A 26,335-nucleotide genomic window follows, 5' to 3' on the forward strand; every position below is an offset into this window, starting at 1 on the left:
GAAGGCGGCTTTTTGCTATCATGGGACTTTGTTGCAAAGTTTGTCTTAAAGTGGGAATATGGTAGATAAAGTGAGCAACCCAGTAAACCTTTGGGGGCTTGGGTAAGTGTAATAGGATAGGTAAAATTGCCTCCAAAGGAGTTTGTTTAGCTAGAAATATTTGATTTATAACTCAGTTGTAAAGGATAACTTAATTATCCAGAGTAAAGTTAATTTAAAACAGCTTAAATAAACATTAATAAACGAAACTAAACAGAACAATACTTTACATAAGACAAAGACAAATAGACATGTGTATAGGCAAAAAGTGAGTTTTATCAGAGTTAAATCATGAAGGGAAAGATACAAAGCATTAAGAATCTGCAAAACAGGAATACAGGATAGATATACTGAAATTAATCAACAAAATCTCTGTAAAGCCTGTTAGCGGCCTATCCAAAATAAAGATTGTTGGAAAATCTTCTTTGGATCAGGTTGGAGTCGACGTTTCGGTCTTTATGGTTTACTCTCCAAGACCATCATCAGGACAGTAGTCAATTAACAGTTGTAAATCCCTAATGGAAACAGAGTAAAACAATATCACTATAACATTATAGCTGAATTAGACAGTCATTGTTGCACTATACACATATATATAAACAGGAAAAATATCCCCTAACTCAAATGTGGTCATTGTCATGTATGACCTATACTACAATACTCGACATGATGGAGACAATTAGACACAACTGACAGTGAAACAGCACAGTGGGAAGAATCTGTACAAAAAACGATCTATCTAGTTTACATGATACAAAAAATTATCACACTTTACTAAAGTGTGTGGTGCTACTTAAAAACTCAATTATTCACATTGGTAGCGTTCCTGCAATTCGAGATGGAACAGTTAGCATCTAATACATTGATTTTAAGATGCAGGGACAACAGAAAGAGAAAACGATCTACCTAATTTGCATGATACAAAAATTATCCCACTTTGCTAAAGTGTGGTGCTACTTAAAAACTCAATTAATCACATTGGTAGTATTCCAGCAATTCGAGATGGAACAGTTAGCATCTAGTACATTGATTTTAAGATGCAGGGACAGCAGAAAGAACTCCTGTCACTAGACCTTATAGTGCATTCTACTGTTAACATGCGAGTGCATCTTCCATGGCTGGGTTGTTTAATCGATGGAATAATACCTTAAAATCAAAGAACTTGCACTCCGTATGGTGGAGACAGAAGATTTGTAGAGCCAAGGCTGAGGTGAATCTGTAATAGTTAGCCAATGGGGATTATCAATATTTGCTATTCTGCCATTCAAAGCGGTAATGAGACACTAAGCATAGTTATGTCTTTACCTCTGATTTCACAAGGACGTTTAGCATTTAAGAGCTGAATGTAGTTGTTTAATCGGTCCGCGTCAAATACTTGTGCGGAGAGTCACAGGGGGGTTCAAGTCGTCTCAGTTGGACGATCTACAAACATGAATGAAATAAATAAATTCAAACAAGTTGGGACCCATAATTAAAACGAGTGCACACAGATTCAGAGATGTAGTGAATAAACCACTGCATTTACCTGAAGACGCGTTGGATAAAGCAGGAAACCGAGCAATTAAGGTTCTGCTGTCTGTATATCAATCCTCACAAGTTGAGGAGATATCTGTTATTTGCCAAGTCGCCAAAAAAATGCACGATCTAAATGGGTAAAAGGTTCGCAAAATTACCTGACGAAGTGTTAGCCGTCACTCTGTGAGCAAGACGCTACACACATGAGCACACGGTGTAGCGTCTTGCTCACAGAGTGACGGCTAACACTTCGTGCCTCGAACTTTCACAGGTAAATGCGCCCTGTCCGTGTGCTCCGGACCAATTCTTGACTTAGTCTAATCCTGTAACGCTTAATTTAAGGGGTAATTTTGCGAACCTTTTACCCATTTAGATCGTGCATTTTTTTGGCGACTTGGCAAATAACAGATATCTCCTCAACTTGTGAGGATTGATATACAGACAGCAGAACCTTAATTGCTCGGTTTCCTGCTTTATCCAACGCGTCTTCAGGTAAATGCAGTGGTTTATTCACTACATCTCTGAATCTGTGTGCACTCGTTTTAATTATGGGTCCCAACTTGTTTGAATTTATTTATTTCATTCATGTTTTTAGATCGTCCAACTGAGACGACTTGAACCCCCCTGTGACTCTCCGCACAAGTATTTGACGCGGACCGATTAAACAACTACATTCAGCTCTTAAATGCTAAACGTCCTTGTGAAATCAGAGGTAAAGACATAACTATGCTTAGTGTCTCATTACCGCTTTGAATGGCAGAATAGCAAATATTGATAATCCCCATTGGCTAACTATTACAGATTCACCTCAGCCTTGGCTCTACAAATCTTCTGTCTCCACCATACGGAGTGCAAGTTCTTTGATTTTAAGGTATTATTCCATCGTTTAAACAACCCAGCCATGGAAGATGCACTCGCATGTTAACAGTAGAATGCACTATAAGGTCTAGTGACATGAGTTCTTTCTGCTGTCCCTGCATCTTAAAATCAATGTACTAGATGCTAACTGTTCCATCTCGAATTGCTGGAATACTACCAATGTGATTAATTGAGTTTTTAAGTAGCACCACACTTTAGCAAAGTGCGATAATTTTTGTATCATGCAAATTAGGTAGATCGTTTTCTCTTTCTGTTGTCCCTGCATCTTAAAATCAATGTATTAGATGCTAACTGTTCCATCTCGAATTGCAGGAACGCTACCAATGTGAATAATTGAGTTTTTAAGTAGCACCACACACTTTAGTAAAGTGTGATAATTTTTTGTATCATGTAAACTAGATAGATCGTTTTTTGTACAGATTCTTCCCACTGTGCTGTTTCACTGTCAGTTGTGTCTAATTGTCTCCATCATGTCGAGTATTGTAGTATAGGTCATACATGACAATGACCACATTTGAGTTAGGGGATATTTTTCCTGTTTATATATATGTGTATAGTGCAACAATGACTGTCTAATTCAGCTATAATGTTATAGTGATATTGTTTTACTCTGTTTCCATTAGGGATTTACAACTGTTAATTGACTACTGTCCTGATGATGGTCTTGGAGAGTAAACCATAAAGACCGAAACGTCGACTCCAACCTGATCCAAAGAAGATTTTCCAACAATCTTTATTTTGGATAGGCCGCTAACAGGCTTTACAGAGATTTTGTTGATTAATTTCAGTATATCTATCCTGTATTCCTGTTTTGCAGATTCTTAATGCTTTGTATCTTTCCCTTCATGATTTAACTCTGATAAAACTCACTTTTTGCCTATACACATGTCTATTTGTCTTTGTCTTATGTAAAGTATTGTTCTGTTTAGTTTAGTTTATTAATGTTTATTTAAGCTGTTTTAAATTAACTTTACTCTGGATAATTAAGTTATCCTTTACAACTGAGTTATAAATCAAATATTTCTAGCTAAACAAACTCCTTTGGAGGCAATTTTACCTATCCTATTAAAGTGGGAATAAGCATAAAATAAACTACTGCGACGTGTAATAAAAATCGAATTTTCCAGTGGATGCTTATAGATGATGGGGCCGATTCACAGAACTAATCTGAGATTAAATCCTAAACTTACTACTTTTGGTATTCACAGAAGGCATTTAGTAGTAGTAAAGTTAGGATTTTGTTTCAAGTTAGGATTTTGTTTCAAGTTAGGATTTTGTCTCAAGTTAGGATTTTGTCTCAAATTAGAATTTTGTCTTAAATTAGGATTTTGTCTTAACAAAATTTAAGACAAAATCCTAATTTAAGACAAAATCCTAATTTAAGACAGAATCCTAATTTAAGACCAAATCCTAATTCAAGACCAAATCCTAACTCAAGACCAAATCCTAACTCAAGACCAAATCCTAACTCAAGACCAAATCCTAACTCAAGACCAAATCCTAACTCAAGACCAAATCCTAACTCAAGACAAAACCCTAACTCAAGACAAAACCCTAACTCAAGACAAAACCCTAACTCAAGACCAAACCCTAACTCAAGACAAAACCCTAACTCAAGACAAAACCCTAACTCAAGACAAAACCCTAACTTAAGACAAAACCCTAACTTAAGACAAAACCCTAACTTAAGACAAAACCCTAACTTAAGACAAAACCCTAATTTAAGACAAAATCCTAACTTAAGACAAAATACTAACTTAAGACAAAATACTAACTTAAGACAAAATACTAACTTAAGACAAAATACTAACTTAAGACAAAATACTAACTTAAGACAAAATACTAATTTAAGACAAAATACTAACTTAAGAAAAAATACTAACTTTACTCCTACTAAATGCCTTCTCTGAATACCAAAAGTAGTAAAATTAGAATTTTGTTTCATATTATTTATGTGAATCAGCCCCGATATATTTAGGCGGGGCCTCTAATCTGCCAAATGACCAAAGCCTCCGACAGTAGCTAGTGTTATTTTGAACCAGTAGTTTTTCTGAATAAGCAGTGAGGCTTCTGTTTAGCTGCATAAACATGAATTTACTACTATTTAACCAATTTTCAAACCTTTCCTAATCTCCATTGATTAACAGAATGGCAATTTAGAGAAAAAGTAAAATACGCAAGCTTGGCTAGGGTCTGTAAAATCTATTAAATGTGTGTGTGTCTTTCTGTGCTAAGCCTGCATGAAATTTGTTACTGTGTCTGTTTTCTGGATCACAATGGAAAACTGAAAAAAGAATTCAAACATTAAATTGAAGGGACAGGTCAAAAAATATTATCCAGAAATGTCTGATAATTTTAGGTATGGGTACCCCAGATCATAAATAAATAGTGTATTCTTTGGATTTGTTACGAGGAAATCCTTTTTACTCATTGTTAAATATTTATTCATCATATCCTAAAATGATCAACCTTCCCAACCAAATCAACTTTTTGAAGTCCTTTGTTATATGTTTATATTTTGGTACAGCTTTGTCTTGTCACTCATCTTGTAATTTGATTTGAAGTCTTCTTTGAAATGCTTCATGCACAAAATGTTATATTGACTGTCTTGACATTTTAACAAATAATTTTAGTTAGAAGTATAATGATATAATGTTCATGTTCACTTGTGTGTAAAATGTCTCTTCCAGATACATCGTTTAATGTATTTTTTTATGTTAGGTGGATCAATGTATGAAAGTGTAACAAAGAAGGGTTAGCCTTCATAAGGATAGCCTGGGGTGTACAAGAATAGATTTGTTGGCGTTACAATTGGTGTTGCGATTTTCAATACATTATTTTAGGGTGCACTTCAATAGATGTTCGAAGGTGTAATCATAGACACTCTAAACCCTAGTACATAGAAACATTTCTAATTGCTCCTATTGTCCTACTATTTCTTGTGAGCTGCATTAAATCACATCTATATCTTGTGAAATGAATACTAATTTGTAAGTACATAGGATGCAGTTGCCTATTTTGCTAGTCTCCCAAATTGTACATGTTTGTCTAGCTGGAAAGATGTACCAACAATTGTTTTGAACTTTGCTTTTTGTCTCTTTCTTGTAGTGCTAAAAACAATCCAGACATTCATAACTACCAGGTAAGACAATAATTTTAAATAAATATGAGCACCATGATTTCTTTTTTTACAGTTGCACATTTGTTTATGACGTGTGGTCTGACGTTTCTTGAAAGTTGTTAGAGTGATGGCTTAAAAAATCCACTAATGATAAGGGTCGGACAGGGTGTCTTTGTGAAAAATATTAATTAAAAAAGGAAACAAAAGAGGAGGTAAATGTCGGGTCCAAAAGGAGAGCATTATTAAAACGCCATCTTTGGGGCCTATTGGATTTTCGCAAACTATCCAATTGAACAGAGATAGGAGCATGGCCAGATATTAGAAAGGATCCAATATGTGCAGCCCTTAAGGATTGGGATATATTGTGTGTTATAAAAAATAATCAATTAGTGATTAGGCCTGGTGAACCGTAGAAAAGTAGGTGTATTCTCTCGTGGTTGGATTACAAAGTCTCCAAGCATCAATAAGCTTATATTGTTGAACAGTTTGCACAAAAAAATGATGTACTTTGTGATGTGAAGGAGGCTGAAGAGTTACGGTCTATAAAGGATCAACAACTTGGTTACAATCACCTGCAAGAATAAAGTTATCATCAATACATTGTGTTATTTGTTGGGAAAGAAACAACCAAAAAAGAGGGGTCTCCAACTTTGGGGGCATACATTTTGAGCAAGGAAATAGGAGTGTTTCTAATCAACAATTTAGAATAAATCCATCTACCATCCTCATCAGAAATCTGAGAAAGCAATTTAACAGATAATGATTTACGACACAGTCAAAACCCCATTCCGCTTGCTTCACCTACAAAACCGCTCTTCAACTTTAAGGATTCATTTGTTGTGAGGTGAGATTTCTGTATAAGGGAGAAATCTGCCTCAAGTTTAGATAAGTGGGATAAAACATGTTGTCTCTTTATGGGATGTTCCAAGATAAGAATTGCATAGACATAGAAAAATCTCAAAGAAAAACAATGCTCTATGCATACCATATAAGATGTAAGAAACAAGCCATATATCAGCCCAACCATTCAAATAAATAATATATCCGTACAAATGAGACACGAAAAGTTCATATAAAAACATGGACGAAAATTTGAATACCGAATAGGAAACGAGGTCTATCAAAGGGAAAGACAGAAGGAAGGGGCAGGTAAGTACAAAGAGAGAAGAAGAAAAGAACAAGAGGATAAGAGAAGAAAAACATACCTTAAATTTCCAGATAAGGGTGGGGGGGGGGTGAGACCATATGGACCAGATGACACGCGCAAGCTCAACGGAACGGAGGGCAAGGAAGGCCTGCATCACATATAATGAGGAGGGAGTAAGGCAGGGACAAACATCAACAGTCCTGTAAAGGAGGAAAGAAGGCAACCATCAAAACACAACCACAACAATATGATGGAATACATTATTACTAACAGCGATAAACTAGTCATCAAACTAATGGAGTTTGAAAAAAATAACTATCAATCCAAGACCTACTATGAAAGTCCACTAAAATGAAATACCCTGAGACGAGAAGGCTCCAGAGAAGTCCATGGAGTCTGATATGTAGGCGTTGATGAACTCTGCAACCTAACAGGATCGTCGTATGTTGTGATTTTTTTTATATGGGACTTTGAAGAGGCAAGGGTGAAAAAGTCCATAACGGGCCCACAAAGAACGAAGGTCAGGTCTCGTATTCAGAAATTCTCTATGTCCGATTGTAGAAGCTTCGGTATAATCTTGAGAAAAGTATAAGGTGGTACCTGACCATAAAACACGTTGAATCGACTTGACTGCTGCAAGCAGATCCGTGTTCTCAAGGAAGTACAAGAAGACTCCTCTTGGTGTCCGTGATTTCGACACAACCATCGCCTGACGACCTAGTCAATGAGTGCGTTGGATATTTAGCTTAGTTCTTTCTGGCAAATTCAGCACCCTGGGGAGGAAGGATTTGAAGGAGGAGAGAGGATCAGAGCCCTCTGAGCCTTCTGGAAGACCATAAATGCGAAGGTTGTTTCTTCGATTCCAGTTTTCAAGGTGCTCAGCCTGAAGTGAGGATACCTGTGTTTGAAGTGCATTAACTTTAACATCAGTGAGCCCGAAAGAAGACACATTTTGTTCACCAGTAAGACGTTCATCTATCTGTGACCAGTTATCTGTGAGGAATTGCAGTTAACATTTGTTTCCTCCATGATGGGGCGTAAAGCATGAATTTCCTCCAGCAACAGATCTAAGGAGACCGGAGAAGATTGTTTTTGGCGGGGAATGCAGTTCTTTCTTCAAGCGTTTTGTAGAAGCCTTCCATGCAGCGAGAGCAATGGGCCCTGAAGATGAGGAGTTTTTAGACAGACACCCCAAGGAGTTCTTCATTTTTGAAAATTCAGTGAAAATTTTAGACATTTTCATGAAAGATTGCGTAGAGCGTGAAGTTAAGGGGGGCCTCTTTTTCTTTTTTCAATCTTCCCATAGACAGTAAAAATAAAATAAAATGGAGGCAAGAAAGCAATTCCAGGCTGTGTCAAATTCCAGGCTATGTCAAAAAGAATGGGTGTACACCATCAAATAGGAGATCCACAGTAGAGATGAAGACCAGCTGAATGTCATTTTTTAAAAATATAAGTGCAACAAAAGGCTTTAGTTCATAAAAGAAACCAACATATCAACAAGGGTTGATATTCGTGACAGTGGAGAATGCCTCACAGGAAGGAAAATGGAAAGATGGGCAGTTAGTACCACTTTCCTCACATACCCGCACTATCACCGAGATCCGTTGTCACCTAAAATGACAGCTGTGACCAGTGCTTGAGGCGGTAACTCTCTTTAAAGAAAAGTCAGTGGAAGCACAGCATCTGCAAGCAGGAGCGCCCTACCACACCCAAGAAGACTGCATTTAAGAGCGGTCGGTACTTGCCCCCCCCCCCCCCCCCCCCCCCCCAGGAGTATCACTTTGTAGCGGCCATCTTCCGTGGGTGGCAAGCCGCGCCTTACCCCTTCCTTTTCTGAATAATGTGGTGACAAAATGCTGGTGAAAGTAAAATTGTTAACAATTTCTCTATAGGACTGTTTTAAAAAGTAGCTAAGAGAAAGTTATTATTCACATGTTTTAGTCCTTTTATACTGATGTTTTGAGAATTGTTGATTATTCTTTTATACACCGGAGCATTTTTCTTTTCCTTGTGGAAAAAAGAAAACCTCATGGGACAAAATGTGCAACATTCGCTCGAAATGAAAAATAAATGCATTTCAAAGTTTAGTTTGAAGAAGGGAGTTTAAAATTGCTTGGGATTTTGGATAGAGGGGATTACGTTTGAAGCTGTACAAGTCAACAGGGACATGCAGGAAATCCTTTTCTCGGCTGATATGCAATCTCAATGGCTTGAAGTGTATGGCCAGAACAGAAAATTCATTTATGTTCATAGCACTGCACTAATCTGTTTCCTCAGCTAATAACAACATGACAATGTTGATGAATACAGTTTGGAGACACTGCCCCATTACAGAGACACCTAAAGGACTTAGTGTTTATATGTTATACTTTTCCCAAGTCACAAATCTTCTTTAGTGCTAAGGGGGTGCTAAAACTGGAATGTGCAGGAGGTTGTAGTCTGTCTCCTTCAAGTAGTTGACTTGTGCTCAGGCTTTGTGGTAATGCATGAGAGGCACTGCAGGCGTGGTTCCCACAAGCCTATTTCTTGAACCCACTCTGGTGCACTTTAGCTTGCTGCATCTTGCTTTGGCAGCTGGGTGCCCAAGAAGTAGCCCAGCACCATGTCGATCTTCTCCCCCTACCTTACTTACTTGGAGCATAGGAGATCACATTCCAGCTCCTAGCCTGGCATCAGCAGGGAGCACTCTGTGCTTGCTCACTGTGAGCCATTCCATTACAGCCCGGTGAAGTGAAAGGGTATACAATCTTGCTTTGGTTTATAACTGTGTGTTTATAATCGTATGTTCCATGTTGCCATTTATAGGACCGAGAAGTACTTGCTGCACTTTTCTCACCCCTTGTGTTTAGGGAAGCATATTGACTCGTGTGCTCCTTTAATGGTACTTGATTCATCTGGTGAGCCCCTTACAATTACTATGAGATGTGGCATGAATAGCATCAGATGTCAAAGAGACTGCGAGTGCAATGAATGGAAAGGATTAGTTTCCTTGAGATTTTGTTCCAAAACGCCCTATTTTGTTAACAGTTCATTAGGGTGCACATTTTCTGCACTTTTAAGTGCTTTGTGGCCTCTTTTTCTTTAGCCCCTGCTCACTGGGAGGCCTTTTCGATGAATGTTTGTTTACTTAAATTAAGATTTATTTAAGCTAGTGTGAACAGTCACAAGGAATGTACCACAGAGGCTCGTCAGAGGTTTTTTCAAGAGATCAGAGTCTTGTTCCCAACGTGATTGTGCATTGTCATCTGGAGGCCTGGGCCACCCCTCCAAATAAGACAGGCTACCTCCGCTTCTGACAATTCATTTGAGTTCTGATAAGTTGCAAATGCTACTGCCGAGATCCCCAACCCATGTGGACTGGAGAATAAAAAATCAAAACAAAAAAATAAGAGTTCTGCAATATGGGCAGATTCACTTAAACAAAACTGCCACTATGTATGCCTCTAGTTTACAAATAATATTAGAGAGAAGTGAGTAGATAAACAGGATTTTAGGTTTCAGAGTGAATGGAGACTTGGTAAGAATAAGAATCCCAATCCAAACAACCGTTCCAAAATGATGCCAAAGCCTATTAGAAAACCAGCGAATGCGCTGATGAAAAGGCCAACTACCAAAATGCCAAATGATAAAAGGCCCTGATGTGACAGACAATGTACACTGTGAACAATGTATGACCTTTCATTTTGCAGTGCTGGAGGACCCAATGATCTCTATATAGCTGAAAGTGATGTGGTCCGCCTGTTTGTCAGTTCGACTCTCAAGGTGCCCCCGAGAAGATCCAAGTTAGGGGGTTTATATATATGATAATATGTTTTACTGTATCATAAATATTAACTTTATTTTTTTGGGGAAGCGTTATGTAACTTAAATAGTGGTAGTTAGGAGTTTTTAGAGTTTAGTGGTTGGTAATATATAGTGTTAGTAGGATTTTTTGGGGGGTAGGTCGTTTTAAGGGTTTAAGTGTGCATAGGGTAGTAAAGGATTTCTAGTGTTCAAGGGTTTTCAGGGTTCTACAAAGGTGTTTTTACTGTTTGCCTTACTAGTGTGTAGGGGTAATACGAGTTCTTTTAGGGTTCAGGGGTGAGCAGTTTGCAGGATAGCAAGTTTTTTTTTCTAGAAGTCAGGGATAGGTGTGGGGGTTACAATATAATCGAAATACAAAATGAGAAATATTACACAGTGGCTGCCACCACTGTTATGGTTAGGTCAGAGTTTACATAGGAAGAGTATTTTTGATTTGATAATAAATTTAGCGCTGTTTGACAAATGTGCCCAAAACAATTCACTGGAAAGTCCATAGCACCAACATTTAAAAAATGTAAAAAAAATAGGGTCCTTCGATTGGCTAATGGAGCTTTTTTCCCTTTTTGATACCACAGTGCCGAGTGATGGGATTGGCTAGCCACAACTCAGATTGAACTGTTGCCGCCACCATTACAGGGCTCTGTCCCTGTATCCTGAAAATGTTTTGAAAATAATATACAAAGGGGCAAAGTAGAGTCAACTTGTCCCCTGGTACTTGAGGAGGGGGACCAACTAATGGCCCAAAATAAAAAAATAAAAAATCCTGAAATTAACATTTTTATGTTGCAAATACGTGGGACCTAACATAGCCCTCCCATGAGGTACTGTAATCCTTCCGCAGGAATCCACTGTACGAGGTTCACCCATCATGGTACAGTGGTCCCATTCAAGCTTCTGGTTCTGAAGGAGATTAGCCACAGTCCTGCCAAGTGTCACGCATCGGGTGTGACTCTAACGCATTTCAGTGCGGTGTTCCGCATCACCGCACTGAAATGCATTGCCACGCATAAGGCTACTCTCTGAATCTCGTGCTTCACTTGTGTGCTGGCTCTGCTGCTCCCCGGCGCTGCAGACTCACTACAGCACCTGGATCAGTCAGATAGTTAAACAGTTCAAATAACCCAGGGTACTTGTAAAGCGCGCTACTTACCCGTGATGGTCCCAAGGTGCTAATGGGAGGGGGTTGCTGCTACTGCTCGAAGAGCCAGGTCTTGAAGAGTCTTCTGAAGGTGAGTAGGTCTGCGGTATGTGGGTGGGGAGGGTGTTCCAGGTCTTGGCGGCAAGGTAGGAGAAGGATCTGCCGCCGGTGGTCGTCCATTGGATGCGGGGCACAGTGCGGGGCACAGTGGCAGGTGGGGGTGTGGAAGCTGAGTCTGCTGTTCAGGTAGGCTGATCCGGCATTGTGGAGTGCTTTGTGTGCGTGGGTGAGGAGCTTGAAGGTGATCCTCTTGTCGACGGGGAGCCAGTGTAGGTCTCAGGTGGGGGGTGATGTGGTTGCGGCGGGGGACATTGACAATCAGTCGGGCGGAGGCGTTTTGGATGCGTTGTATTAGTCATAGGTGTTTGGCTGGGATTCCTGCATAGAGTGCATTGCTGTAGTCCAGTCTGCTGCTGATGAGGGTCTGTGTCACCGTTCTTCTTGTTTCGGTCGGGATCCACTTGTAGATATACCGAGCATGCGGAGGGTGTTGTAGCAGGAGGAGACTGCGTTGACCTGCTTAGACATGGAGAGGGAGGAGTCGAGGATGAAACCTAGGTTGCGTGCATGCGTAGGTCGGTGGGTGTTGGTGCTGTTCCCAGTGTGGTCGCCCACCAGGAGTCGTCCCAGGTTGAGGGGGGTGGGTCTGAGGATGAGGACCTCCGTCTTGTCCGAGTTCAGTTTCAGACGGCTGCTCCTCATTCAGTCGGCGACGGCTTTTATTCCCTCATGGAGGTTGGTTTTGGCGGTGTGTGGATCCTTGGTGAGGGAAAGGATGAGCTGGGTGTCGTCGGCGTAGGAGATGATATTGAGGTTGTGATGGCGGGCCACTTGTGCGAGGGGGGCCATGTAGACGTTGAACAGCGTCGGGATGAGCCCTGGGGGACGCCTCAGATGGATGTCGGTGGCTTCGGATCGGAAGGGTGGGAGGCAGATGCTCTGGTTTCTGCCAGCGAGGAAGGACGTGGTCCAGTCGAGAGCCTTCTCCTGGATTCCGGCTTCTAGGAGGCGTGTCTTTAGAGTGCGATGGCAGACCACGTCGAAGGCGGCTGACCGGTCCAGGAGGAAGGAGGCAGATTTTTCGCTGTTGTCTAGTTCGCGCCTGGTGTCGTCTGTGGCGGCGAATTGGGGTTGTCTCTGTGCTGTGGTTTCGTCTGAATCTGGACTGGGAAGGGTCTAAGATGTTGTTGTCTTCCAGGTGGCGGGCCAGTTGCATGTTGACGATTTTCTTGATGACCTTTGCCGGGAAGAGGAGCAGGGAGATGGGCCGGAAGTTCTTGAGTTCCTTGGGGTCCGCTTTGGGCTTCTTGAGGGGCCGTTGATTTCGGCGTGCTTCCAGCTTTCCGGGAATGTCGCTGCTTTGAAGGAGATGTTGATGACCTTTCATAGTTGGGGTGCGATGGCTGCGTCTGCTTTGTTGAATACGTGGTGAGGGCACGGGTCAGACTGAGATCCCGAGTGGATGGAGTTCATGACCTTGCGTGTCTCGTTGACGTTGGACCAGGAGGTCAGGCGGTTGATGCTGGTGCTGTTCACAGGGGGGGGTGGAGTCTGGCGTAGTCAGGGCGGTTGTGGTGTTGAAGCTGTCGTGGATGTCCGCGATCTTGCGGTGGAATAAGATGGCTAGTGAGTCGCACAGTTCTTGTGAGGGCGGGAAGTCGTTGGCGCTGGGGTTGGAGAGTTTCTTCATGATGCTGAAGAGCTCTTTGCTGTCGTGTGCGTTGTTATCCAAACGGTCTTTGAAGAAGGATCTCTTGGCTAATCTAATGAGGTGGTGGTGTCTGCGGGTGGCGTCCTTGTGGGCTGCATGGTTGTCCGGGGTTCGTTCGTGGAGCTATCTCTTCTCCAGTTTACGGCATGCACGTTTGGAGGTCTGGAGCTTGTTGGTGAACCAGGTGGCTCTCTTGTTGGTGTGACTGTTGGAGGGTTTCTTGAGCGGGGCGAGGGTGTTGGCGCAGTCCTTGATCCACTGAGGTTGCGGGCTGCGACGTCTGGGTTGGTGGGGTCGGTGGGTGGGTTCTTGGCGAAGGAGGTGATCAGCTGGTCTTCTGTGACTTTGCTCCAGCAGCGGCGAGGCAGCTGTTGGATGCGGTGGTGCGTGGTTGGTTTCTTGAAGGTGAAATGGATGCAGCGGTGGTCGATCCAGTGTAGTTCGGTGGTGTGGTCGAAGGCGACATGGGAGCCTGTGGAGAAGATGGAATCCAGCGTGTGGCTGGCGGCGTGGGTGCGGTGACTATTTGTCTGAGGCCGAGATTAGTGAGGTTGTCAATCAGGGTAGCAGAGTTGGCGTTGTTGTTGTTCTCGAGGTGGGAGTTCAGGGCCCCGAGGAGGATGTAGTCCGTGGAGGCGAGGTCGGCGATGGAGTCGCTGAAGTGAGCCCGGGGTCCGAGGGGGTCTGTAGATGAGTGTTCCTCTGAGGGTGGTGTTGGGGTTGGTGTGTATCCGGAAGTGCAGGTGTTCGGCGGTGTTGAGGGTGTCATCTACATGGGTGGCTTCCTTGAGGGTGGACTTGTGGACGATGGCTATTCCTTCTCCGATTCCGTTAGCGCGGAAGATCTTGTAGCCGTCCGGGATGGCTATTACGAAGTCTGGCGCCGAGGAGTCGTTCCACCAGGTCTCGTTCAGGAAGGCCACGTCTGGGGGGAGGTGTCGAGCAGATCCCAGAGCTCGACAGCGTGTTTGCGTGCGGAGTGGGTGTTGAGGAGTATGCAGCGGAGGTGGTTGGGTCCAGTCCTTGGGGGTTTGGTGGTTCTGTCACAGGTGAAGCTGCAGGTGCGGCAGGAGATGGGTCCGTGGGTCTGTTTCGGGGCGACCTGGAAGCGAGGGTGTTGGCGCAGTCCTTGATCCACTGAGGTTGCGGGCTGCGACGTCTGGGTTGGTGGGGTCGGTGGGTGGGTTCTTGGCGAAGGAGGTGATCAGCTGGTCTTCTGTGACTTTGCTCCAGCAGCGGCGAGGCAGCTGTTGGATGCGGTGGTGCGTGGTTGGTTTCTTGAAGGTGAAATGGATGCAGCGGTGGTCGATCCAGTGTAGTTCGGTGGTGTGGTCGAAGGCGACATGGGAGCCTGTGGAGAAGATGGAATCCAGCGTGTGGCTGGCGGCGTGGGCGCGGTGACTATTTGTCTGAGGCCGAGATTAGTGAGGTTGTCAATCAGGGTAGCAGAGTTGGCGTTGTTGTTGTTCTCGAGGTGGGAGTTCAGGGCCCCGAGGAGGATGTAGTCCGTGGAGGCGAGGTCGGCGATGGAGTCGCTGAAGTGAGCCCGGGGTCCGAGGGGGTCTGTAGATGAGTGTTCCTCTGAGGGTGGTGTTGGGGTCGGTGTGTATCCGGAAGTGCAGGTGTTCGGCGGTGTTGAGGGTGTCATCTACATGGGTGGCTTCCTTGAGGGTGGACTTGTGGACGATGGCTATTCCTTCTCCGATTCCGTTAGCGCGGAAGATCTTGTAGCCGTCCAGGATGGCTATTACGAAGTCTGGCGCCGAGGAGTCGTTCCACCAGGTCTCGTTCAGGAAGGCCACGTCTGGGGGGAGGTGTCGAGCAGATCCCAGAGCTCGACAGCGTGTTTGCATGCGGAGTGGGTGTTGAGGAGTATGCAGCGGAGGTGGTTGGGTCCAGTCCTTGGGGGTTTGGTGGTTCTGTCACAGGTGAAGCTGCAGGTGCGGCAGGAGAAGGGTCCGTGGGTCCGTTTCGGGGCGACCTGGAAGCAGGTGTGGTTTCGGCTGGCAATGAGTGTGTGGAGGGTGCTGGGGTCGTAGTGGATTCTGGTGTCGTGGCGTTCGCAGGGTTCAGGGGTTCTGGTGCTGGGCGCGGTCCAGCGCAGACGAGCTTGCCTTAGGCGCGCCTTTGGCGCACCAGTGGCGCTGCCGCTTCTCGGCCTGCATAAGAGGTGGCTTGGGAGGGAGGAGCACCTGGGAGGGAGGAGCGGGGAGGCCAATGGGTGTGCAGGGTCGCAGGGAGGCAGTAGCAGGAAAGGGCCGGGATCGAGAGCGGTGTGGGGGCGGGGGAGAACTGGCACGCAGGGCAGAGGGGAGGGAAAATGGAACCCAGGAACAAGGAGGCCAGCAGCAAGGAGGCATGAACCAGGCAACCAGGCAGTCAGGTGACGAACAGCGGAGTGGGGGCGACCTGCCTGCAAGCAGGGTCAAAGTGAGGTGCTACAATGTTGCAATCTGGCGCTGTGACGGACTGCCCTGGCTGGATTTCATTTAATTCCCAGTCGCAGAGGTTGGCTGCCTGTCGCTGTTGGGGGTGGGGGGGAGAATTATCGGATGGTGGGACCGCACGTCCGGCTGCTCCAGAACACAGGATGTCGTTAGAAGTGGCGGGCGTCTTGAGAGAGACCGAGAGTTGAGCTGCTGCTGCTGCCTCAGAGCCTGTGGTGCGTATAATAATGTCAATATTACTGCGGCGCCCCACACCAGTCACTGACTGACTCTCAGACATTGTGATCATCCATATTGCAGTGGGAGAGTCTGGAGACCCCCCTGTGGCACACCGCCACGGCCGACGCAGTGACGTGACTCAGAGAGATAGAAGTAAGTAATGGCCAGGCAGCCGCCTGTGCAATGCTGCCACTGACGTACGTTGTATGTGTGAAGTTGTGGTCTTACTTGTCAGACACAGTTGCAAGCAGGGCTGCTTTGCTAATCATCCTTCTGTCTGGTTTAGCTGCAAGATAATAATGATCTGAGAATGTTTTCATAAAACAATAATCAGCAGGCCGCAGGGGAGGGCTGCTCTCGGTCTCGTGTCACCATAGGTTTTTCACTGGGCACCGACCACCACCTCTGAAAGCAGCACTTAAGTAAAGTTTATTCATATTTTAAGTACTTATTGGCCAGGCAGCCTGCTGCCACTCAGACTTGTAGTGTGTGTGTGTGTATTGCAACTTGTCACACACACAGCGCTGAGCCGAGCGCACGCACTGCAAGATCTGATCCCTTCATTTCAGACACAATTGCAGGCAGGGCTGCTCTGAAGCCTTTCACCGTAACAGTTGTGTTCTGTCTGCATAGCAGAGGGGGATTTTTGGACATTTACACCCGAGCCATGGCACAGGCAGCCAGGGCCTCTAGGATCTGCTGGAGCTAAGTAAGTGCACAGGCAGCGAGGGCTTCCAGGAAGGCTCACTGTTAGAACTGAGTTGGGATACAAGAATGATAGCAAATAAACATTTTTCTTTTGTTTAAGCGTGCATTGGCAAAACATTACTATTTCAAAATAACTTCAACATTGTTATCCAGATCTTTAGTGATATTTTTTAAATGAAAAGATTGTTTTATTTGATTATTGTATTTAACATCGCTTCTCTGCTAACATTCTAGTTAGTAGTCGCCATAAATGGCTGAGCAACATGTTTGCATTCTTGCACCTGTGCATGTAGTGTACTCTGAAGTTCTATGTCAGTGAAGGGAGACTATTCCAAGTATATGCTATTTTAATAGCACTAACAAAGACAAGTGGAGTGCTGTACAGGGTCAAAGGCACAAGTACAGTCACCGAGTGATGGGAGAGGTACCTGGGTTCTGTGAGGACTGAGGAGACCTGTAATTTTACTACATTGTGCTGTCATGCTCTTCTACAACTCTTTCCTCAGTTGGAGCAGTGCTGAGGCAGTCCTGATGTATACAGGAATGTTTTTTCCAGATCCTTCATGCATAGATAGAGAAAGTCAATTGCCTGTTTTATAATTTTTTTTTTAGAGTTTTTGGTCACCAGTCCAGTCCACACCCTTTTAGCTTAACTACGTGTGGCTGAACACGTGAACCTAAAGACCATCTCATTGCTCAAATAGGTGTAATTTCGGATATTTATTTGTTTCCCTTATTTTAATTGCTTTATTTTGCGTGCAAGGAATTGTCACGCATAGTCTGTGAAATGTCACTCATATTTACACTGAAAAAATGAAAATGTCACACACAGCAATCTGAACGCTTGGCAGCTATGAAGCTAGAATGCCAGTACTGAGGTACACACAAAATTTACGAAAAAATAAATGCCACCCTACATCCCTAATGTACATGGGCAAAGGGCTTGAGCAGCGGGGACCCATAGAGTGATTGGCTGCAACCCTTGTTGCGCATTTTCAAAGGCCGTGTGTAGTGGGGGGTTGTCTGTCCAAGGGGGGGTTGATGCAGTGCCTTAGTATTTGACTTTGTACAGTGGGGGTTGGCCTGCAGTCAACCCAGTTGCGAACAGTGATTCCCCCCCCCCCTCCCCCCCCAATGTGCATGGCTAAAGGTGGGGTTGGCGGCTGGGCAACATACAAAAGTGCACTTACCTCCTAAAGTTGCACTGTTTGCACGCCGTGGACCCACACAGTACGGTCAGTATCTGTGCGGTTTGTGACTATGGAGTTCTCAGTGATGCTATTTGAGATTTCATTAATGATGCCATTTAACATGCCATGAGTGATGCAGTATGAAAGGCCATAAGCAGTGCATGGAGGAAGCTGTACATTATAGTTAGCTGAGTAAACTATAAAGGGTGAATTTGAGTGTGTTTTTTGGGGGGTATTAAATGTTAGTTTTTATGTTACCTTAACCCCTAACTATAACATCACTTTTTTTGTTTTTTTTAGTGACTATCTAGAGTTTTTTTTTTTACTTAAGCAAAGATCTTTTTACAGTACCTAACTGTAACGTCACTCTAAACATTGGCTTTTTTTTGTGTGCATCTGGGTGTATAAATATTACTTACCAAAGTTATCTTCGGAAGTGCTGCCTATTATCTCCAAAAGCATTTTGTGCTAGAAATGCTATATATTTAGTGGCGTTGTAAATATTATCCTTGTTTTCTAATTCCAGAAACATTAAGAGTAACATCATAACTATGCCTGAAACTTGAACATAAAATCAATAACATTAACAAATTGAATGTGTTGTTGAAACAGGCCATGCACTGGATCACTTGAATCTGGGGTACATTGGCATTAAAAATATGCCCATAGCCACTGAGAGCCAATGCAAGGATTTGAAAGCTGGTGATATGCAAGTGGCAAGGAAGAAATCAAGGAGCTTTTTTTATAGATGTGTGGGTTCATTATAGCTTATGAAGCAAGTAGGGAAGATTTCCAAAGTATATTCAGTCTGTTAGCTTAGTTGGAGCATTGAAGTAATGGTTGCTTAAACCGTTTGAGAGAAACCTTGGCTTCACGGATGTGCAGCCATCTTGGTCCCCGGCCACACACACCCCCTGTTTTTAATGTTTAGGTTGAGGGTTTAGATGGCTTCCTGGGGGTCAATCACTTGGATACATTGTCGACTGGTACTGGAGTTGGGATCTGAACCATTTTCAAGCTTTGGTGTATTTGGAGTGACATAAGCATAATATTAGCATATAATGTTGAAGGGCAACTATATAGAATCTGAATCCTATTTAGACCATGTTGACTTGTTGTCAAAGCCCAATTAAATCAACACATGGCTTCCGACTGATTCAGTTTTTGCCTTCATAAAGTCCATCCTACTGTATAATAGTCAAACTGAGAAAGCTGAACTACAAATTGTCTTACTGTGGACCACAATACATTGATTGACAAAGACAATTTAGTGCTCTACTTGCCTTTAAACATTTTCCTAAAACTATTTATGTCCACTTCATCCAAGTCAGTTTCTTACTGTGACTTTCTTTCTTCGATCTCATCAGTTAAGATAAACTAATCATTTGAAATGTGGATGTAAGGCGAGCTATATTAATTCTTTATTTAATTAAACCAATTATGAATTCTACATCTTAGAGAATTTATAACACAAGATGGAAAATCTCCAGGTTAATAATCCTTTACGCCTGATATCTTTGCCTTTGCCATCTCCTGCATCTCCCACTTTTGGGAGATTCAATAGATACTCTTCCACTGGGGCATCATACTTATTCATCTAGACATATAACATTGCATGACTTTCCTAAATTATACATCTTGTACGTATATGTCTTCAGTGGCATTGTACCTAAATTTGGTAAGTATTCCAGAGAGACTTGTAGTTTAACAATTGTTTTACTACCAGTTTGCATCAGGCCTGGTTTAAACTTGAGCGGTTAGCACACCATTTGTTACTATTAATTATTTTTATTGTTTGAATAATCTTTATTCGGCAATTTTCACCATAAAAGAACACAATATATAAAACAATTCAATTCTGATAAAAGATTAAAAATACAGTAGGAACAGTGACACAACATTCATAATTTGCTGGCAATAAAATCGTCCTTAACTAATGGATTCCAATTGAAGTCTCAGCAAACGGCAACGTGTCCTCCACGCACTCCCTAGGAATTTAGCCACCCCACAAATCATACTAGCAGATGAAGAGTCTGTAGTAAGGACACGTAATGCCTGGCTATGGCACCTCAGTCCTAGTTCCCTACAGACGGGTTTCAGCCAGAACTTCCGTGCCCCTTTGTAGGCTGGGCAAGCGAAGAACAGGTGGGCCACCGTTTCCTTAGGGGCCGCACAACCCGGGCAGCCCTGTGAACTAGCAACTGTGTTCTTCCATTTACCCGTAAACTCATACACCGGGAGCGTCCCATATCGTAATTTTAGGTACAGTGCTCGGTCCAGTGGTTTAGTTATTAAATCTAAAAAAGGTTCCATTTTGCGCGTACACTTAATGGACAAAAATTGGTCAGTAAGAGAGCCCAATTTCCTAGACCGCATAACATTGTTCTGTACCCAGTCCCAGTATAGTTTTTTTATGACCTCTTTCGGTGGAGGTGATTGCAACTCCCATGCCTCTCTGAGACCCAAAGTAAAAACCAGTTCCTTCAGGTTATTTAACCATGCTATTTTTTTACAGGTGTCCAGTAAAAGTAGTTCATCTAGACCTTCTGCATACTTTGCCAGCTCTTCAGTTCTTCGTAATCGGGACCAAAATAACAACGGGCGGAGCCTCACCAAATCCTTTACTGATTTCCTGCCCAGATCTAATCTTAATGGGATCATAGGGGTGGAAGTGGGAAGGGCTACCACTTTCCTAAAAAAGTTGTTTTCCGCTGTCATCAAGTCAGAAATCCCTTCGAACCCCCACAACTCCGATCCATAAAGTGCTGCAGGTAGGATCTGACCCTCATAGATGGTCATAGCTGGGGAGACCGGTTTGCTGGTTGACTCACGTATCTCCTTCAGCGTCACCCCGGATACTCTTTGGTGGTTTAGTAGCATTTTGGACAAATGATCCTTCCAGGACATGTGGCTGTTAATTCGGACGCCAAGGTAATCAAAAGACTCAACCAGTTCAAGGGGGGCGTTGTTAAGCACAAAATTATTTTTGAATCTTTTCGAGGGTGCAAAGGCCATCAACTTGGTTTTCGATGTGTTGATAGTTAAGCCTCTGATGGTGCAGAAGGAGCTAAACCGATCCAGGAGTTTTTGCAAGCCCACCGGGGATTTAGAAATTAATAGGGTGTCGTCGGCGAAAAGAAGTGTGGGTATTCTCTCCCCCGCCAGGGATGGGGCATCCGACTCCACCCCCATTAGATGGTCCACCACTCCGTTTACGAATAGGGAGAAGAGAGTCGGAGCCATGACACATCCCTGACGCACTCCTCTCCGCACAGGGATCCTATCTGTAAGTTGACCCTGGGATCCCCATCTCACCCTTGCATAGTTCCCCTCGTGCAGCTTAACAATTAGGCTCAGAAGCCCACTGGGAATACCCATCTCTCTTAGAATTCCCCAGAGTTTTGTGCGAGGGACCAGGTCGAATGCGGTTTTAAGATCAATGAACGCCATATACAAACTACCCTTCATAATAACAACCGCCTTCCAATATATGGCGAACAGACGAAAGACCTGGTCCATCGTACCTACCCTCCTTCTGAACCCCGCTTGTAAGTGGGAGAGGATACTAGCCTCCTCTATCCAGTCGCCTACTCTTGAAATGATGACCCTGCCGACCACTTTCTGAATTATATCTATCAGACTAATGGGTCTGTAGTTTGCAGGGTCATCTCTAGCCCCCTTCTTGTACACCGTGACTACCTCGGCCCCTTTCCAAGAGTCTGGGACCTGGTGTCCCCTCATGATCAGATTCATGATAATCGCGATTAGTTTAGCCCAGGCCTCCGGATCCGCCAACAATAGATCCCCAGGGATCCCATCCTGCCCAGCGGCTTTTTTGGGGGTTAGATGTCTAATCGCCAAAACTACTTCACCCGTTGAAAACAGGAGATCGCTTTTATCCGCAGGAACCCCTTCACCCTGGCTATTCACCCCTGGGCTAGTTAGTTCTTCCGAGTCGCCGTAAAGAGATGAAAAATGTGTAAACCATTGCTGACAAGTTATATGATCAGCCAATGGTTGCGATCTTCTCTGCCTTGATCTGTTGACCAATTCCCAGAAGAGGTTTGGGTTCCTGCCACTCGCTGCATTAGCAAGATCCAACCAATGCTGTTCCTCCCACTCCCTCTTGGCCAATGACAATGCTTTCTGGTAATCCCTCCTGGCCGCTCTAACCAATGGCGGGTTCCCTGAAAGCAAAGCATCTGTCAATTTTTTCCTGTAGTTTTTACACTGGACATTATACCATACTTTACTAAGAGTAGAGGGTATTGCAGGAGCCCTATTAACTTTCCTCTTGGAGATGAAAAATTGACCAACTTGGTCTATTGTCATTTTATAGGCAGAGTCAAGGGTGGGGTATTGGGGAGTGTCGGTCCTGTTTTCACCAACCCATATATCTAAGGTAGAAGACAAGCCCTCAACCAGTGCTTTGATACTTCCTATATCACCCTCATTGAGCCTGGCCTTATCCCATTTCAGCCTACGATTATTATTAAAAGGGATAACTTCTTTAGTTGTTTTTGGGATGACCACCCCTCGCCTGTCCTCCCGTGCTCCCCAGTGAAACTTGCAACACAGGGGATTGTGGTCACTATCCTGGCTTGGGACGACCTCCATATCAATCAGGTCCGGCCAGGATCCAACATCTATCAGGATGTAGTCAATTCTGGACGGACCCGAAAGTCTATTGAAGGTCCATGCCCCTGAGCGGTCGGATATTGTCCTGCCGTTCAGGGCTCTTAATTTATGGTCCCTTGTCAGTGCGTTAATTTGTATAGCTCTGGACGACCATTTCCTAACAGGGGGCAGGGAAAGGGATGGAATAGACCATTTTGAATCCTCCTCTTCGATTCCTAAGGGATCGTCTCCGAGAAGGGGTTCAAATGTACAGTTAAAATCACCCCCCACCAGAATTTTAGCTGAGCAGGGGCATTCAGCTAAGGACAGGTCCAAGGATGTTAGGGTCAAGGAGGGGGAGTCACCCTGTGTCCCTCTTGCATAAACATTAAAAAGGTCGAGCCTAACAACATCCTCCCCTCCTTTCACCGAAAGGTGGAGTATATCATTGCACTCCAAGCTGTGTCTTGTAACCACCCAATTCAAATCTAGTTTTATCCATACTATCAGGCCGCCCGAAGGTCTGCCCCTTCCCTTGCTTACAGCGGGCACACAGTGGGTTGTATACCCCGATTTATGTAGCGGAACAAAACTCCATGTCTCCTGAAACAGGCAGACATCGAACTGCTCAATTTGTGTGTGCCACTCCGGGATATCTAAATTCCGCTTTAGCCCAGCAATATTCCAAGAAAGGAGGTTTATTACCCTCCTTCCTCCAGGCATGGAAGTATAACCCACCTTAGGCAACCTCTCCTTAACCACCCTGGTCGGAGGGCGCCCCCCCTCCTGAGTTAGTGTGGTGAGGGTTGCAGAGCAGCCAGTCGTGCTCATCACGGGCCCAGCTGGCCTGGAATCCTCTGTTGATACAAAGGTGGTCACCATACGGTCTACAGCTAGACTAACTTCTTTTTTACCAGTGCTATCCCAACGAGAGCAAGAGTCCACAGCCCCTAGAGGTTCATTATCATTTCCCCCTCCCCCTAGCCCCCACCTTCAATCGCATTCTTCCAGTCCAGACAGCTGGGAGAACCGATTGTAGGTATCCAGCGGGGTAAAGGGCATCAAGTGGTTCATGTTCATGTTAGGACCCTGGTTTAGCATGTGTCTATGGGGGACCATGGACCAGGAGGAGTGTAGGTCTGGCACCCTAGTCAGCTGATGGGCATACTGAAGTTGGTTATTGATATAGGGCGGAATAAGGGGTGGCCTATAACCTTGAGGTCTGTTTGTATGTTTAGAGTTAGTAACTTTTGACCTGGGATAAAAATATGTTAAGGCCCGTGGAATAACACAGGTTTCACCATTCCCAGGTGGCCAGTTTAGAATGTAATCGACTGCCCGGGGGTCTCTAAAATTGACCACAACTAGGTCTCCCTCGATATCTTTGGTTCTACTCCCCAGCCAATTGATCCGTCTAACATGAACTATGTCCCCGTCTATGTTAGGTGCTATCGGCCTATGCAACCTTAACCAATGGATAATTTTGTTTTTAAGGTCAGAGAATCCCTCCTTCTTGTTCTCTGATAATTGCGGGACACCCGTTAAGATCACCACATAGGGCACGGCTTCTGGGGGAATCTCTACTTGTGGGATCTTTTTATGAGTCATTCTGCTTTTACCCTCGTCTCCTTGTGCAGTTTGATTGTTACTCGATGGGGCCTTTGGGGGTGGTTTTGAGGGCCCTGCTCCCAACTCGGTAGCTGGTGTTTTAGGTTGTTTAGATGGCGGTATATTATGAGTTGGGGGCACAACTCCCCCCGAGGGCTGACCAGTTTGCTTAGCCAAAGCAGACGCGGGAGGAATGCTAGATTTACTTTGCGGTGTGGTCGGAGGGGGTATCAGCTGTACCGCCACACTTCCTTTATTTTTGGTATGAGCAGCCATACTAGTTATGGCGGCTTCCAATATAGTTAATCTAATTTCCACCTTTTTAATAGACTCATTAATAGGTAGAAGGAGAGATCTTAACAAAAATTCCAGGTTCGCTGATGTTGTGGCCGGAAGTGGAGGTGATATGATAGGAGGGGTAGCTCTACTGGGGTTATCAAGGACCTCGTCTTGCCTGGTTGCTAAAGCTGGACTAGGACCCGGTGTAGCAACTACCTGTGGGGTGTGCTCCTGCTCAACTACTGTGGGAGTCTCAGATGAGGTCTGGGTCTTAATCCCTTTACCAAACTCAACATGTAGTGCTTTTGCTTTACCTGTGACCACCCTATGTTTCCTTCTTTTTTTACTAGGGGGCGGACGATGGATCTGGGCGACGGGACAGATGTTAACTTTCTGCTTCTTAGATTTGGATTTATCGGTCACATGACTAACACTAGGGGTGGGTGAAACAATTATAATATTATCCTCGGGCAAACAAGGAGTGGCTACAAAGTCACGAAACAATAAGGGGATACCATCTTGACTTACATTATCCTCACTTAGGCCATTCGAGTCACCTTCCTGGTTCAGTTCGAGTAGACTATCAGTGAGGGGTCTGTGTTTCATATTCTCAACAGAGCGACGCCGCTCTGCCCTACGCTCCGCTAAGGTGAGATCCTTATCCCCCTCGCTCCTCTTGGGAAAGTAATTCTCCAGGGATCCATTACGTAATCTAGGTTTTTTCCCCGGGGTTTCTGTTTCGGTAGCCGTATCCATTATGTGGTACACTGTGACCTCCGCTATGCAAATGAAAAATGACCTGGCCCAGCCCGGCCTCCTTCGGCTCCTGACGGCCACAGACGGTCCCGCCCTTGTCCCGGGCTTCTCCCGGCGCGCTCCCGCGCAGCGGGTCTACTACTGACTCTTATTCACTGGTCGCTACACAGGCAGGTGGGCGTGGCCGGCAGGGAGAGCAGCCCAGCTGATGGTTATTGGGCGCGCAGGGACTCCTGGTCCACGGAGTCCCTGCCTGTGCTCGCAGCCCTGCCGGTCCTGGTACGCCTGCCTCTGGTAGCCCCTTACTGGAATAGACGAAGGCCAAAGACAACCCCCTCCTTGGTGAGCGCGCTGCGGGACCCGCGAAGCGGGTCCGGCGAGCTGCAGGCGCTGTGCTGGTTAATCCTCTTCAAACGAAGGCTCCCGCTGCAAAGGTCCGATATACTGTAATTGAATCCCACCAGGTTGGAGGCAGAGGGAGGCTTTATCCTTGGGTGACAGGCGGGCGTGGCCGGCAGGGAGAGCAGCCCAGCTGGTGGTTATTGGGCGCGCAGGGACTCCTGTTCCACGGAGTCCCTGCCTGTGCTCGCAGCCCTGCCGGTCCTGGTACGCCTGCCTCTGGTAGCCCCCTACTGGAATAGATGAAGGCCAAAGACAACCCCCTCCTTGGTGAGCGCGCTGCGGGACCCGCGAAGCGGGTCCGGCGAGCTGCAGGCGCTGTGCTGGTTAATCCTCTTCAAACGAAGGCTCCCGCTGCAAAGGTCCGATATACTGTAATTGAATCCCACCAGGTTGGAGGCAGAGGGAGGCTTTATCCTTGGGTGACAGGCGGGCGTGGCCGGCAGGGAGAGCAGCCCAGCTGATGGTTATTGGGCGCGCAGGGACTCCTGGTCCACGGAGTCCCTGCCTGTGCTCGCAGCCCTGCCGGTCCTGGTACGCCTGCCTCTGGTAGCCCCTTACTGGAATAGACGAAGGCCAAAGACAACCCCCTCCTTGGTGAGCGCGCTGCGGGACCCGCGAAGCGGGTCCGGCGAGCTGCAGGCGCTGTGCTGGTTAATCCTCTTCAAACGAAGGCTCCCGCTGCAAAGGTCCGA

At 45.1% G+C, this 26,335-nt stretch overlaps 1 protein-coding gene across 1 annotated transcript in view; it reads left to right on the forward strand.

Annotated features, from left to right (window-relative positions):
• EPB41L4B (erythrocyte membrane protein band 4.1 like 4B) overlaps positions 1 to 26,335 on the forward strand; it is a 903,230-nt gene that overhangs the window by 843,844 nt on the left and 33,051 nt on the right. Inside the window, exon 14 of the mRNA XM_086965372.1 lies at positions 5,542 to 5,575. Within this exon, the coding sequence (XP_086821498.1) occupies positions 5,542 to 5,575 (34 nt within the window). The remainder of the gene's footprint in view (positions 1 to 5,541; positions 5,576 to 26,335) is intronic.

The sequence above is a fragment of the Lissotriton vulgaris genome, chromosome 4_1 (assembly GCF_964263255.1).
Source record: "Lissotriton vulgaris chromosome 4_1, aLisVul1.2, whole genome shotgun sequence".
Lineage (NCBI taxonomy): Eukaryota > Metazoa > Chordata > Amphibia > Caudata > Salamandridae > Lissotriton > Lissotriton vulgaris.